Source organism: Crinia signifera, chromosome 7 (assembly GCF_055691185.1).
Source record: "Crinia signifera chromosome 7, ASM5569118v1, whole genome shotgun sequence".
NCBI classification, from domain to species: domain Eukaryota; kingdom Metazoa; phylum Chordata; class Amphibia; order Anura; family Myobatrachidae; genus Crinia; species Crinia signifera.
The window spans coordinates 141,882,354-141,896,684 of NC_139223.1; the positions used below are offsets into that span (position 1 = coordinate 141,882,354).

The 14,331-nt window shown below is 41.9% G+C and overlaps 1 protein-coding gene across 3 annotated transcripts in view; it reads left to right on the plus strand.

Annotated features, from left to right (window-relative positions):
* The window catches only part of LRP2 (LDL receptor related protein 2), a 278,226-nt gene that overhangs the window by 107,759 nt on the left and 156,136 nt on the right, over positions 1–14,331 (plus strand). For all 3 annotated transcript variants that reach the window (XM_083153889.1, XM_083153890.1, XM_083153891.1), the window contains 6 exons: positions 1,139–1,387; positions 1,853–2,064; positions 4,053–4,237; positions 5,254–5,482; positions 5,567–5,744; positions 11,678–11,806. In XM_083153889.1, coding sequence (XP_083010015.1) covers positions 1,139–1,387; positions 1,853–2,064; positions 4,053–4,237; positions 5,254–5,482; positions 5,567–5,744; positions 11,678–11,806 — 1,182 coding nt within the window. The remainder of the gene's footprint in view (positions 1–1,138; positions 1,388–1,852; positions 2,065–4,052; positions 4,238–5,253; positions 5,483–5,566; positions 5,745–11,677; positions 11,807–14,331) is intronic.

Here is a 14,331-nt window from a genome sequence, read left to right on the forward strand (position 1 = left end):
CAATTATCAGCAGATTGTGCAAGCTCCGCACCAGACATACGCACGGCATGCATTCACTTGTTTACTTAAATATTCAGTATTGAAGAAGATGGATAATTACGCTGATTGATGATAAAAGAATAACTGCAGGGAAGCGGCTGTGCTATACCGTACTGTACAACTGATATTCAGATGCATCCGGCATGCATCTGTGATCTGAGTGCTGGACGCAATCAGTCGCAGCCTCCTGTCAGTCTGTGTAAACCGAATCTTACTAACCATCAGAGCTGGGTAATAGGAAATCTACATTCCGATGACCTAGATCAGGTATGTCCAAACTGTGGCCCTTCAGCTGTTGTGAAACTACACATCCCAGCATGCCTTGTCATAGATTTAGCATTCTCTAATAGCAAAACTCTGGCAAGGCATGATGGGACTTCTAGTTTCACAACAGCTGGAGGGCCATAGTTTGGACATGCCTGACCTAGACACTGCGTTCGGCATGCCTACAAGACTGGGGCGACATGTCGCTGTTTCGTAGAACGATCCAGGTTGCCACCACCCAACTGCCACAGCATGTCAATCATGCTGCGGCTGATGGGGGACTGTGAGTGATCAGACAGGACCCGCTCTGCACATGCGCAGTTCACTAACCATAGGGTTTGCGTACAAATCCGAATTGAGGCTGAGGCTCTACTGTATGTTGTTTTGAATAGGGAATATATACTTGTTTAGTATATATATGCTATATTATTCATGATTGCTTCTACTGTAAATAACCCTTTCTATCTCATTGATTGGTTTTCTTACGGACATCACACTTAGGGGTAAATATAATACAACTTCCAAAAATGAAAATGGGTGATGTTGCACATAGCAACCAATCAGATTATGTCTATTGTTTCTCTATTGCACTCTAAAAATAGACAGAATCTGATTGGTTGCTATTGCCAACATCGCGTCTTTTTATTTTAGAAGCTTTAGTAAATGTACCCCTTATTGTTTAGTTTCTTGTTTCTTAAATGTACTCATTATAATATAATTATAATATCTCAAATACACCATTAATAAACAGGTATATAAATACATGTCACACTTGTGTCCCTGTTTTGAGAATGAACATAACGAGAATATGTTGTTGTTCTGTTCTTGTAAACAGACAAAGAGAGTTGTGCCGACAGTAATGCTGGTTGCACACAAGATTGTATCCAGGGACCTTTCGGAGCTCAGTGCACCTGCCGAGTGGGATACCGACTTTTAAATGACTCGAAGACATGTGAAGATATCAATGAGTGCCTCTCTCCGGGGTCCTGCAGTCAAACATGTAATAATGAAAGGGGATCGTTCAGATGTAACTGCGATGAGGGTTATATTTTGGAACCCAATGAAAGAACGTGTAAGGCTTCAGGTATGTACTGTAGCTGGAAATTGATTCATATTCTATTCGTTCTATATCCATTTCCACTGTCAGAAGTTCTCATTGAAAGTAATACATTGGTTGTGCTGTGTATGCAGTTGTAGTCTTTGGGGGTATTCAATCTGTGATTCTGACTGACGGAACATCTGAATCTGGGCCATTTTCGGCGGATACAACACTAACTCAACAGTCGGAATTCAAAGTCCCGACTGTTGACTGTCGGAAAGTCCATAAATCGTCGGAAACAGTCATGGATTGCTGGAAAAACAGCCGTGAATTCCACAATCCACGGCCATTTCCGACAAAACAGATCCAACTTTTAATAAGTCAGATCTGACAGCCTTCAATGCTGTTATTAACGGCAGCATTGAATAGGTGAGTGCTGATTTTTCCCCTGTCGGGAAGTATCCGCACAGATTGAATACCCCTCTTATTCTGTTTTACTTATCTTCACAGAGTTTGGGAATCTGCTGTTGCTGGTGGCGAGCCGTAACCAGATTGTCGCTGACAATATCACCACACAAGCTCACAACATATACTCTGTGATCCGAGATGGACGCAATATAGTCGCCATAGACTTTGATTCAGTCACCAATCGAATTTATTGGTCTGACACGACACAGGATAGAATATGGAGTGCTTATGTCAACGGCACAGACAGGAAAGTTGTATGTATTACAGTTTCTCGTAATTCCGCGTTATAGTTATTGTTCTGTGTATCAACAATTTGTATTTTGCATCTTTAAAACTATTCATATAATGCTGCTGTTAATTAAGCAATTATGGAATTGTCAGATGATACTAGCACTCTAGTAACTGTAGCAATACACCTGGCTTTGGAATCCAGTTTACACTGGGATCAGGTTGCCTTATAGAAAATAACGTGGCACTAAAAGTACTCCTGTGTATTGAAAATCCTTTAACCTAAATCTCGTTGTTATAACTTCATTGTTGGGTCTTAGGAATCTTCTTACTGCAGGTCACACATCTTCAATCCAGGGCTAAGATAACAATTTAAGCCCCATATATAATACATCATTAATTACCCCCCCAAAATTCTGCTGAACGTGCAGGTCACTTTACCATATGGCCAATGACTGCATGTTCAGCGGGTACCGGTGATGTCACCGGACAATATCGTTTACCGATATTGTTCAGTGTGTGCACTGGGGGAAACATTGCCAATATAGCTTATGGAGTATATCAGCTAGTGTGTATGGGGCTTAAGGCTACAACGCCTCTGTCCTTTTGAGTATCTAGAGGCTGCAACAGATAAAAAGTCTCATAGACCTAGAAATAAAAGCAGACTTGTTCACTCCCCAATATCTGGAAATCACTTCTCAGCACTAATGGCCCCCATACATTACGGTGACCTCAAAGTAGTCGCACGCAATGCACCCGTGTGCACCCTTGAGCTGCATCACATTGGTATTGCATGTAATAATATACTGCATGCAATCCAAGCAAAACCGGCCTCGCTCATAAGCAATCCAAGAGATTGCTTCTGCAGCAGGGGCGACACGGAGGGTCAGGTGCAATGCGCACAGGACCGGGCATCGGACCTGCTGTCATTCACCTGCAATTTGATCCCAAATTACTGGTAAATTGCCAAGTGTATGAGGGCCTTTAGGGGCAGAGATATTATAGTTCCTAAAGTAACCTATCAGATTCTACTTATATACATCTCCCCCTATGAACAGACCAGGCTCCCCAGCACTGAAAGTTATGGAGAATATTGATTTAAATAACCTCTGTTATACATGGGAGCAGGATTGCATCATGCACCATTTCCTTTTATATATTTAGCTGCATTAAAAATTCAATCAAAACCTGTGCTGCATCAAACACGCATGACTTTTAATATTCTCACTTGTCCCAGATGTATCAAGCTTCAAAAAGTGATAAAGTGGAGAGTGATAAACAACCAGCCAATCAGTTCTTACCTGACATTTTTCAAACCCAGCCTGTAACATGGCAGTTATAAGCTGATTGGCCGGCTGTTTATCACTCTCCATTTTATCACTTTTTGAAGTTTGATACATCTGGCACTATGGGCCTTATTTTAGTTCACTCTTTCTGACAAAATCCTTCTTAGATGGGCAAAACCATGTGCACTGCAGGTGGGGCAGATGTAACTTGTGCAGATATAATTAGATTTGGGTGGGGTTTTACTTCAAAGTGAGATCTATATTGCAGTGTAAAAATAAAGCAGCCAGTATTTTCCCTTCACAGAAACAAAATAACTCACCCAAATCTAATTCTCTCTGCACATTTTACATCTGCCCCCCTGCAGTGCACATGGTTTTGTCCATCTAAGAAGGATTTTGTCAGAAAGAGTGAACCAAAATAAGGCCCTATGTGACTCAGGGGTAGATATATTAAAGCTTGTGAAGTGATAAAGTGTCTGGTTTTTATCACCGGCCAATCAGATGTTACCAGTTAGGAGCTGATTGGCCGGTGATAAAAGCCAGACACTTTATCACTTCACCAAGCTTAATAAATCTGCTCCTCAATGACAAAAGAACAAATATAATTTATAAACAAGTGAATACAAAATCCTAAAAGAAAAGATAAAAACATTTAAATTAATGTTCAAGATGATAGTTTGGAAGCCATACTAAATAAATGTTATATTCAAAGGCACTGTTCTCCACAGATATTTGACAGCGGTGTCACTGTAACAGAAAGCCTTGCTGTGGACTGGGTGGGCCGAAACCTTTACTGGACGGACTATGTCTTGGAAACTATTGAAGTCTCTAAACTCGATGGGACCCACAGGACTGTTCTCATTAGTGAAAATGTGACAAACCCTCGAGGACTTGTGTTAGATCCCAGAACAGAGTAAGAAAATGTGCATTCAAATTTGTGGAAAAAACATATACCTATGCAATGGGCCAAGATCTCAATGAACACAATACTGTATTGTGCTGGTTATTTATATTTCACAAATCTTTTGATTATTGTCCCAAACCATAACATGTTATTTTAGGTGGACACACTTCAAGTTTGTTAAATGTACTGTATTGATTGCTGTTTCATACTTTTTTTTTTTTAAATACAGGATTGTTTTATAAAAATCTATTCTTTAAGATGCAATTTTTAAAATGTAATTTAATTTAATGTTAGACACTTTTTTTATGAATATCAAATTTTAAAGTGTGAAATTTTGGAAACTTAAAGCTAACATTTATAGGCCAATTTTCTAATTGCAGTGGTAATCCAATCTGCATCAATAATCAGTATTTATCCCATGTGTTATCGCACGATAATGGGTAATTTTTTGGGATGAAAAAAAAGGCCAATAATTGAAGATCCTGGTAATGACCATTTTGAGAATAGCCCATTTTTTTAGGCAAAAGTATTGCATCTAATAGGATCCCAGCCATAGAAGTATAAGGGGGGTATTCAATCACCAGCGAGCATCTCCCGACGGGGGAGATGGCTGCCGGGCCCTATTCAATGCTGTCTTCCTTGACAGCATTGAACAGGGTATCTCGGCAGAACGAGCCCGACTTCACAAGCAGTCAGGCTCGTTCTGCCGAGAACGGACGGGAAGCGCTGAGCTTTCGGCTGCAGCTCGCCTCTTCCAGGCCGCATCTTGCAGCGACGCCCCCTTCTCACCCCGCTGCAGGCGGGACATTAAATCCCACCTGCAATTTCTCCATCGAGCAGACCGAGAACAGGGAAAGGGTCACGGCTGTCGAGCAATCTCAACATCCGTGACCCCAGATTGAATATAAATTAAACCAATTTTAAAATTAAAAATTTAAATCACTCCTGTAAATTGATTTAAATATAACATTGTGAATATAAGCTATTGGATGGATGTGCAGAATACATATTTGTTTTTGCTGCAGTGCTCGTGTGATGTTTTGGACTGACTGGGGTAGAAATCCCAGAATTGAGAGAGCAAGTATGGATGGAGCCTTGCGAACAGTTATAATTTCAGAAAAAATATATTGGCCCAATGGTCTCACTATTGACTATCCGACTAAGCGCCTCTATTTTGCTGATGCCTACCTTGACTACATTGATTTCTGTGATTACGATGGTAAAAACAGAAGGCAAGCCTTGGCCAGTGATTTGGTGAGTTTATTTCTTTATTAAATCTCCACAATATAACTTTAGCAAAATTCACAGAACAAAATATTTATTAATATCTTCTAACAGGTGCTTCAACATCCACATGCAATTGCCATATTTGAAGATTATGTTTATTGGAGTGATCGATACACCAACCGTGTCATTCGTGCTAATAAGTGGGATGGTGGCAACCAAACAGTCATGATTTATAACATCCAACAACCAATGGGCATCTCTGCGGTTCATCCTGTTAAACAGCCTAGAGGTAAGACATCGATACTCACATAATACCATATATGTACTATAGCGGGAGTTTTAAAACTGGTGTACTGTATATTTGAAAATATCTTGACAAACTTATCTTTCTGTTTTGCATTTAAAGTGAATTGTTTATTGATTCCTGGTAATGAGATATTAAACTAGAATTGGTATATTTCCAATATGCATAGAGAAATACAGTCACAGCATCAAGGGCGTATTAACCCTTTGAATACCAACATCTCTGTGAAAGATGTGCAAAATATCCGCTAAAAATGCCAGCATTGCTTACATTTGTTATATACAGATGTGTCCACATACATCTTGGCTTTTTTTCCTCAATTTGTCACAACACGTAAAACACGGCTTAGCTGTTTTTCCAAATGTAGCAAGTAGAGTCTAAACAATTTCTAAAACAGTAGAACTTGTATAAAGTAATAGATTAGAGAAGCAAATTTTTAGAAAAATCACAAAGTGGGTGCCATATTGTGCCATGCATGGTGCAGTAAAACCAAGATCTACGTGGACACATCTGTAAATTCAAATAAAAAATGTTGTGTAGAAAAATCTATATAAGGTAAACATTACAGGTCATTATTATAAATACAAATGTTTGCATGGCAATTTTCACACCTTTTTTTTTTTTTACAAATTCACTTGGCACTCAAAGGGTTAACACCCATGGGTTGCCCATATTCAGAGGGTCCCCTCTCTGAGCAGTGGGTTTCTCCAGTCCCTCTGCATCTTATTTTGTGCTGGAAGGTGGGTTCCTCCTGAAAGATGGGGGCCATCTTTCAGGGGCTGATGTAGGAGTCAGGCTCCACCAGGGCCGGATTATCCAAGGGGCGACAGGGGCGGTCATCCCAGGGCCCTCACACATTAGGGGCCCCCACAGACTGCTTTATAAATCGGAGCAGTCTCTTAAAAAGCATTCTGTGGGGGCAGGCAGCACACTCTCAGAGAGACCGGAAGGTCCCTCTGCCTCCTCTTCTAGCATTTGCCCTGCTGCTGAGCATTGCTGATTGGTCAGACAAGAGCAGCCGCTGGGGAAGTGTAAATTAAACCCCCCCCCCAAGCCCCTCCTGTGTACCTGGGCTGTTCCTGCTATTAAAAATAGGATGTCGTGATGATCCAATGGTTCCAATGGTCGCAATGTTCCCGACCGATGTTTGAAAAAAAATCTACATATCAACAAAAAGTTTTAATGGTGGGGGCCCCCACACAATTGTTGCCCAGGGCCCCAACCAGCATTAATCCGGCCCTGGGCTGCACCTAGGCACAGCAGTAACAGCCAATGCCCCTACTTAATTTTTTTTTTTATTTATTGCATGTTATGAACCCTCATTTGAAGATTGACAATTGACAATTTAATATAATAATAATAATAATAATAAAAAAGCCATGAACTATGACATTTAATTATATTTTTAATTATGGACACATATTTAGGACAGATTACAGATTCAAACTGTTCATGTTCATTTGCACTCCACTCAGTCTTGGCAACTTTATGCATTTGCCAAATATTCCACGGTGCATGGGAGTACCTGAAGAATTGCGAGTTGCCTGCAACTTCTGGGAGAGCAGTAAAGTATTTGGTGTATGGGACAGCAGAGTGGAAATATTTAGCAGTTACCTATAAACTTCAGACTGACAGTACTAAAACAAGTATCCAAATGTCACCTCCAACAAGTGCTGCCCCTACACATGTGCATTGTGGGCCCAATGGGATATTTACCACTGCCATCTTCCCAATAATATTCTGGGAGAGAGTATCACTGAGTGGCACCATCTTCCCAATGATATTACTGCAAGGATGGTGTGGCAGAGGAAGGGGACCTTTCTGTTGGCACATGATAAGTGTAATCTGTCTGCAGGGTATGCATCCATAGGTGTGTGCAGCACATTTTATTAGGGGGTGCACCGTCAAAGGGGTGTGCCTAGCAGCACCTATTGGGCATTTCTAACACCACCCATTGGGTGTGTCTAACACCGCCAATCAGGTGTGTCTACATCATCTATTGGCATTCGCTACAATTTAAAACGTCTCTCAGCCACACCATTATCTCCTGCCTATTTCAGTTTTAATCTTCTAATTACTCTGTGTAACAGTACATGCAAATACAGTTAAAAACATACATGGATGACGCTGGTATGTAGTGAAATGACAATGATCTAATAATGAATAATGAACTAATAATGCAAAACACATATAATGAATTGTTGGGCGCTTCTTTTAATGGAATACAGTTCTAAAAAGCAAAAGTCTTTGGTAAAAGGTATTGCTGGTAATGCTAGCAGCAGGGAGGTGTTCATAACTACCCCTCACACTCAATGTGCACACACCTATGACTGCATTCATTATACGTACACCTGCAGCATATGATGTATTCCAATGTCTATCTTATGTTATCTACCATTTTAATGACAAAAGCTTAAAAATAACACAAACTATTTATGGAGCAATTTTTTTCAATAAATTCAAATCCATTTAGTATTTTTTAGCTTTGATTTGTTGGCTTATAGAGCAACACTTGTACAGTACTTCCTGCTATAGAGAATGCTGTTCTTCAAATGGACTTTGTTGTTGTCCACTGTGGAGGACACACTGAACAATTGTAGTGCTCTAGGACAGCCGTTCTCAAACTGTGGGTCCTGACCCCAAAGTGGGTCCCGACCTTCTCAGTATGGGGTCGCGACTCCATGTTGCTGACCATCAGGCTGATGACTTCACATGGGATGTTGCTATGGGCAACCAATCAGATCCTGTCTACTATATCCTAAGGTGTGTACACACGGGAGCAATATTGTGTGAAATCGCTGGGAATATGGTCGCTGAGCGACCATATTGCCAGTGATTTCGAGTGCAGGTGGCGATAAATCGCCAGCTGCGCGCTCCCGTGTGCACTGCCTAATGGTCGCTGGTCGCAGGAGCATGCTCCTGCGACCAGCGGCTTTCCCCGCGATCGCTGTGCCGGGAGGTCAGCGCTGGGGAGATCAGCATTGATCTCCCCAGCCCCGTGCGGCTGCTCCCTCCCTCCTCCCATCAAAGTGACAGCAGCAGCGTCTGCTGCTGCTGCGCTCCTCCTCCGCCCCGTAGCAGTGTCTCCTTTTCATCGCTGATGAAAAGGAGACACTGAGCAATATGATTGCTGGGGATATATTGCTAGCAATATATCCCCAGCAATCATATTTCCCCGTGTGTACACAGCACTAGAGCTGGGGTAGCCAACTCCAGTCCTCAAGAGCTACCAACAGTTAATGTTTTCTAGATCTCCTCACAGAATCACAAGTGAAGTAAATAGTTTCACCTGTGACTCTTTTAAAATATGTTAGTGAGTAATGAGTGCACCTGTGCAGCAGTTAGGTTGTCTGGAAAATGTTAACTGTTGCTAGCTCTTGAGGACTGGAGTTGGCTACCACTGTTCTAGAGGGTGCTAAATAAATAAGTAGTAGATTCTGATTGGTTGCCCTGCCCATAGCAACATCACATGTGAAGTCTTATTCCCATCTTAGTAAATTTCCCCCTAGGAGTCTGGAAAATCAGTTTTTTTGTTTGTTATTTTAGACTCCTCCCATCATTTTGTGCCTCCACAATGCTGCCAGGCATGTGCTGTCTGCTGACTACACATGTGATGTGATGACCTTCTGCAGTAACTTGCTGGGGTCCCATAATTATTTTTATTGTCTAATGGGGTCCCAGAGCAAAATAGTTTGAGGACCCTTGCTCTAGGAGAATGCCTAGGTTGCCTAGTGAGTAATCTTGGCCTGAATAAATGGCTAGAGCATCTTCTGAAATATCGGTACTTGTTTATTATCTGGGCGCCCTATTTTTTCATTGCATGCCACTACTTAAGGCATGCAATGCGATGCAATGCAATGCAATGTGATTTTTCATTGTAAAGACCCAATTTTTGATTGTATAGTCAGCCATGGGTGATTTCATACCCCCACTATCCAACTATGCATGGAGTTGATTTTATATAGTGTGGCGAGCGCAGCAAGCCACCGAGCCCGAAGCGTGGAGAGCGCAGCGTGCCCCGCGAGGGGCCGCGGATTACTTTACATGTATTCTGCGACCCCTCGCGGTGCTCGCTGCGCTCGCCACGCTTCGGGCTCGGTGGCTCGCTGCGCTCGCCACACTATATAAAGTCAACTCCATGCGCAGTTGGATAGTGGGGGTATGAAATCACCCATGGCTGACTATACAATCAAAAATCTGGTCTTTACAATGAAATATCACATTGCATTGCATTGCATGCCTTAAGTAGTGCGATGCGATGCGATGCAATACAATAAAAAAATCGGGCGCCCAGATATTACACAAGTACCGAAATATATTTTGTCAACATTTAGCTTCATTATGAGGGTCAGCTGTATCAAGCTTCGAAAAGTGATAAAAGGGAGAGTGATAAACAGTCAGCCAATCAGCTCCTATCTGTCATGTTACAGGTTGGGTTTCAAGAATAACAAGTACAGTAGAGCTGATTGGCTGTTTGTTTTTATGGTACTTGTGTAGTTTCACGGCGCCAGCATGGCTACTTCCGGGTTCTACGCTCGCCACGAACTATGTTAAAAAAAGTAACTTAACTCCATGCCAACATGGATAGTTCATACCCCCACTATCCATGTTGGCATGGAGTTGATTGTAAATAGCGTGGCGAGCGTAGCGAGCCACCGAGCCCGCAGCGTGGGCGAGCGAAGCGACCCCCGCAAGGGGACTCAGACGACGGCGCCATGCTGGCGCCGTGAAACTACACAAGTACCGTTTTTTTTTAAAAATAATTTTCCACTTTATCATTTTCTGATGCTTGATACATCTGCCCATAAGTCTTTAGAACTCACTCCAGATCTTTTAAGCAAAAAACATATTCAGTCCTATTTATAGGGCCTGCACATTGTAAATGTGTAAATGAGGACATCAAAACAATACCTACACTATTAAAAGTAATAGTGCAACTCAGTTGATACCTGCCTTGTAATAGGGTGTAATTATCTGCCCGTTTCCAAAATCAAAACAAAAACACCCAAAATACTATACATTCCAGAGGTAAGCTATAATAATACATTATTCAATGGTATACTATACCTGTACAGTTAAGATCCTTTTTCGCATTCCCTTTGCAGACGGTATACGGTCATTAGGTCTACAGCAACTAGGACGACAAGCATTGGGTCGACACCACTAGGTGGACAGGCAACAAGGTCGACATGGGTTTAGGTTGACATGGGTCAAGGTCGACATGTGTCTAGGTAGACATGGGTCTAGGTGGACAGGTCATTAGGTCGACACAAGCATTAGGTCGACATGGGCAAGGTCGACAGTCAAAAGGTCGACATGGGGTTTTTCACTGTTTTTTGAGCCGACATGTGCCGACAGGTGGTATTTCATGCCCTCCCATCCACTAGGGCGTGGTGGGAGAATAAAATAGTGTGCCAAGCGTAGCGAGGCACCGTGCCCGAAGCATTGCGAGCGAAGTGAGTGATGCGAGGGGATGCAGTGCACTTTAAACCGTGTCCATGTCAACTGTGTCAACATTTGAGTAAAAAAACCTGTGAAAAACCCCATGTCGACCATTTGACTGTCAACCTTGCTCATGTCGACCTAATGCTTTTGTCAACCTAATGTCCTGTCGACCTAAACCCATGTCGAACTAGACACATGTCAACCTTGACCCATGTCGACCTAGACCCATGTAGACCTTGCTGCCTGTCGACCTAGTGGTGTCGACCCAATGATTGTCGACCTAGTTGTTGTAGCCCTTACAACCCACACCCTTGCAGACTACACAGTAGATACGCTAATAATCCTAAAGTTATCTTCTGAATTCTTAATTTATATATTTATTTAATTTATGTTTATTTTCTGTTTGTGAGGCAATTTGGACATTTCTGTTGTGTTATATGCAGCTTTTATAGTTTCATTCTTTTATGTCATAGGTGAAAATCCATGTGCGTCAAACCCTTGCAGCCACCTTTGTTTATTGTCATCAAATTCCTCCAAATTTTATTCATGTTCCTGTCCATCGGGGTGGTCACTGACTCCTGACGCGGTTAACTGCCAGAGAGGTAAATCTTTACATACATTTATATGAAGTCTCAATATGTTTTTTTTAAGCATTTTGTTTTAGTCAATTAATTTAGAAAAAACATAAGGATGTTTAAGGAAAGTGAAAAATATTGACTGTAAGAGTATAGAAATTACCCTGTGAAATATATACAATTATGAGGCCGATTCAGACCCGTTCGTTCTGGTCAAAATTCGACCTTGTGTCTGATGGTAGGGGGTTAGCGTAAGTTCATGCACGAATATGCGCAAACCCACGGGAGCAAATGGCTTCGGCAAGTTTCACACTTGCCGAGTCATTTGCTCCAGGAGGTGGTGGAATGGGAGCAGCAGCAGGGGAACCCCCAGTGTTTTATGGGTCTCCCCATAAAAATACTGGGCGTTCCCCTGCACATGTCGATGCATGATGCTCATGTTGATGATCGGGGCAGGCAGCGTCCACCCCTTTTTCGGCGATCTGACATTTATTACCGAAGGGGTGAGAAAACAATTGGGAAGGCGCACGTTCTCACCAACCCTGCCACATCTCATTCCCAAATGGTGGAGACACTGCTCTCTGTACACTGCTTTCATCCTGCAATGAATGTGCTGGTCTGGTGGAATCTATCATGCACTCGACTGCGCAAAACAACTTTCCAGAAATGAAGAAACGGAGCCAAAGCCGTTCACTACAGATGCACAACTGTGAAAAACGCCACGCCACCTATCAGTAAACACATTAACCTGCTGCGATTAGATACAACGCTGCTACAGCAAAAGTCTCCTTTTCATTTGGGCACACCTTATAAATACAGTACTGTATATATCTATAAGTCATCACATACAGTGGGGCAGATGTATTAAGTCTTAACAAGAGATAAATGTAAGGGTGATAAAGAGAGATAAACGTCCAGCCAATCACCTGCTAACTGCCATGTTACAGCCTGTGTTTGAAAAAAGTCAGTAAGGAGCTGATTGGCTGGACGTTTATCTCTCCTTATCACCCTTGCATTTATCTCTTGTTAAGCCTTAATACATCTGCCCCAATGAGAGATAAATGTCCAGCCAATCAGCTCCTTACTGACTTTTTTCAAACACATCCTGTAACATGGCAGTTAGCAGGTGATTGGCTGGACATTTATCTCTCTTTATCACTCTTGCAATAACCCGTTGAGGTTGTACTTTTACAGAGGAGCAAAGTGTCTGTGTGTGTTTGGGGGAGGGTGAATATGGAGGGAAAAAGGAATTGTGACATTTATTGGGTTATTGGGAGCATTTACATTAACTTTAAACCTTGAAAAGCTGGAGATAGATAGGGAATGCACTTATATCTTAAAACTGTCCATCAATGATTTCATTTTTTTAGCAGATGCACCGTTTGACCTCAGTGGTACCGTATAGACTCAGTTTTTTTGATTATGTAAGATTTGAACAGTACATTGGTATTAGTTGAGATACCCATGTAATATATCAGTCACCTTGTCCATATCGATATTCTCAGAACTTCAAAAGTACATAGAAGCTTAAAGTGGGATCTTTGTAGAACAGTGATGTCTTGTTCTCTGCTGATACCATCTGTCAGGCTGTCAGCAAACAGCATGTCAGCGCTTTGTAGAGGAGGAAGGCTGTGGGGCAGAGGTTAGGTTTTTCATCTTTTGCTCTGTGTAGCTAAGGAAAGGATTGCTTGGAGCTATTATTATAGCCTTTGTGTTTTGCTCTGTTATCACATTGGAGTCAGTCTCCAAGCCAGCCTGATGTACCCATCCAGAGCTGCAACGGTGCACCGTCTGGCAGAATGGTTCTTGTAGAACATTCATAGGTCTTCCTTTAAGGGGTTAAATAATAGTTCTTTCTTTTCTCGCTGTACTGAAGACCTGTGATGGGATTTTAAAGGGTCAATCATTTAAAAAGCAAAACCATCTCTTGTAAATGATTGACGCTTTATAAGAAAAAGTCCAAGTTCGGCCACCATCCCGCACCTCTGGCGAACTCGGACTATATTACATCCCGCCACCGGGATTCATTATATGTTCTCATCAGAAAAAAAGGATATTGTCATGACCTATGCTTTCACCTGTGTTATAGACATGCTTTGTGATAAATCTAATTGGGTAGTTACTGTAGGATCTACAGAGACGGAGATGTAATGTAATGAGGTATCAGAATTTTTACCCGTCAATGTTAATCCAATTACTATACTGCATAAAAAAAATTCTTAGGAGACATCCTAGGCACCGCCAGTATCATGCACGTCTTTAAAGGGATTGGCAGGTCTAAAGCCAAAAATAAAGAACATTGGGGCAGATGTATTAAGCCTTAACAAGAGATAAATGCAAGGGTGATAAGGAGATATAAACGCCCAGCCAATCAGCTCCTTACTGACTTTTTCAAACACAGCCTGTAACATGGCAGTTAGCAGGTGATTGGCTGGACGTTTATCTCTCTTTATCACCCTTGCATTTATCTCTTGTTAACGCTTAATACATCTGCCCCAGTATGCATTTTTAAATAAAGGGGTGCAGCTAGGAGGGCCTAGAAATCAGATGCC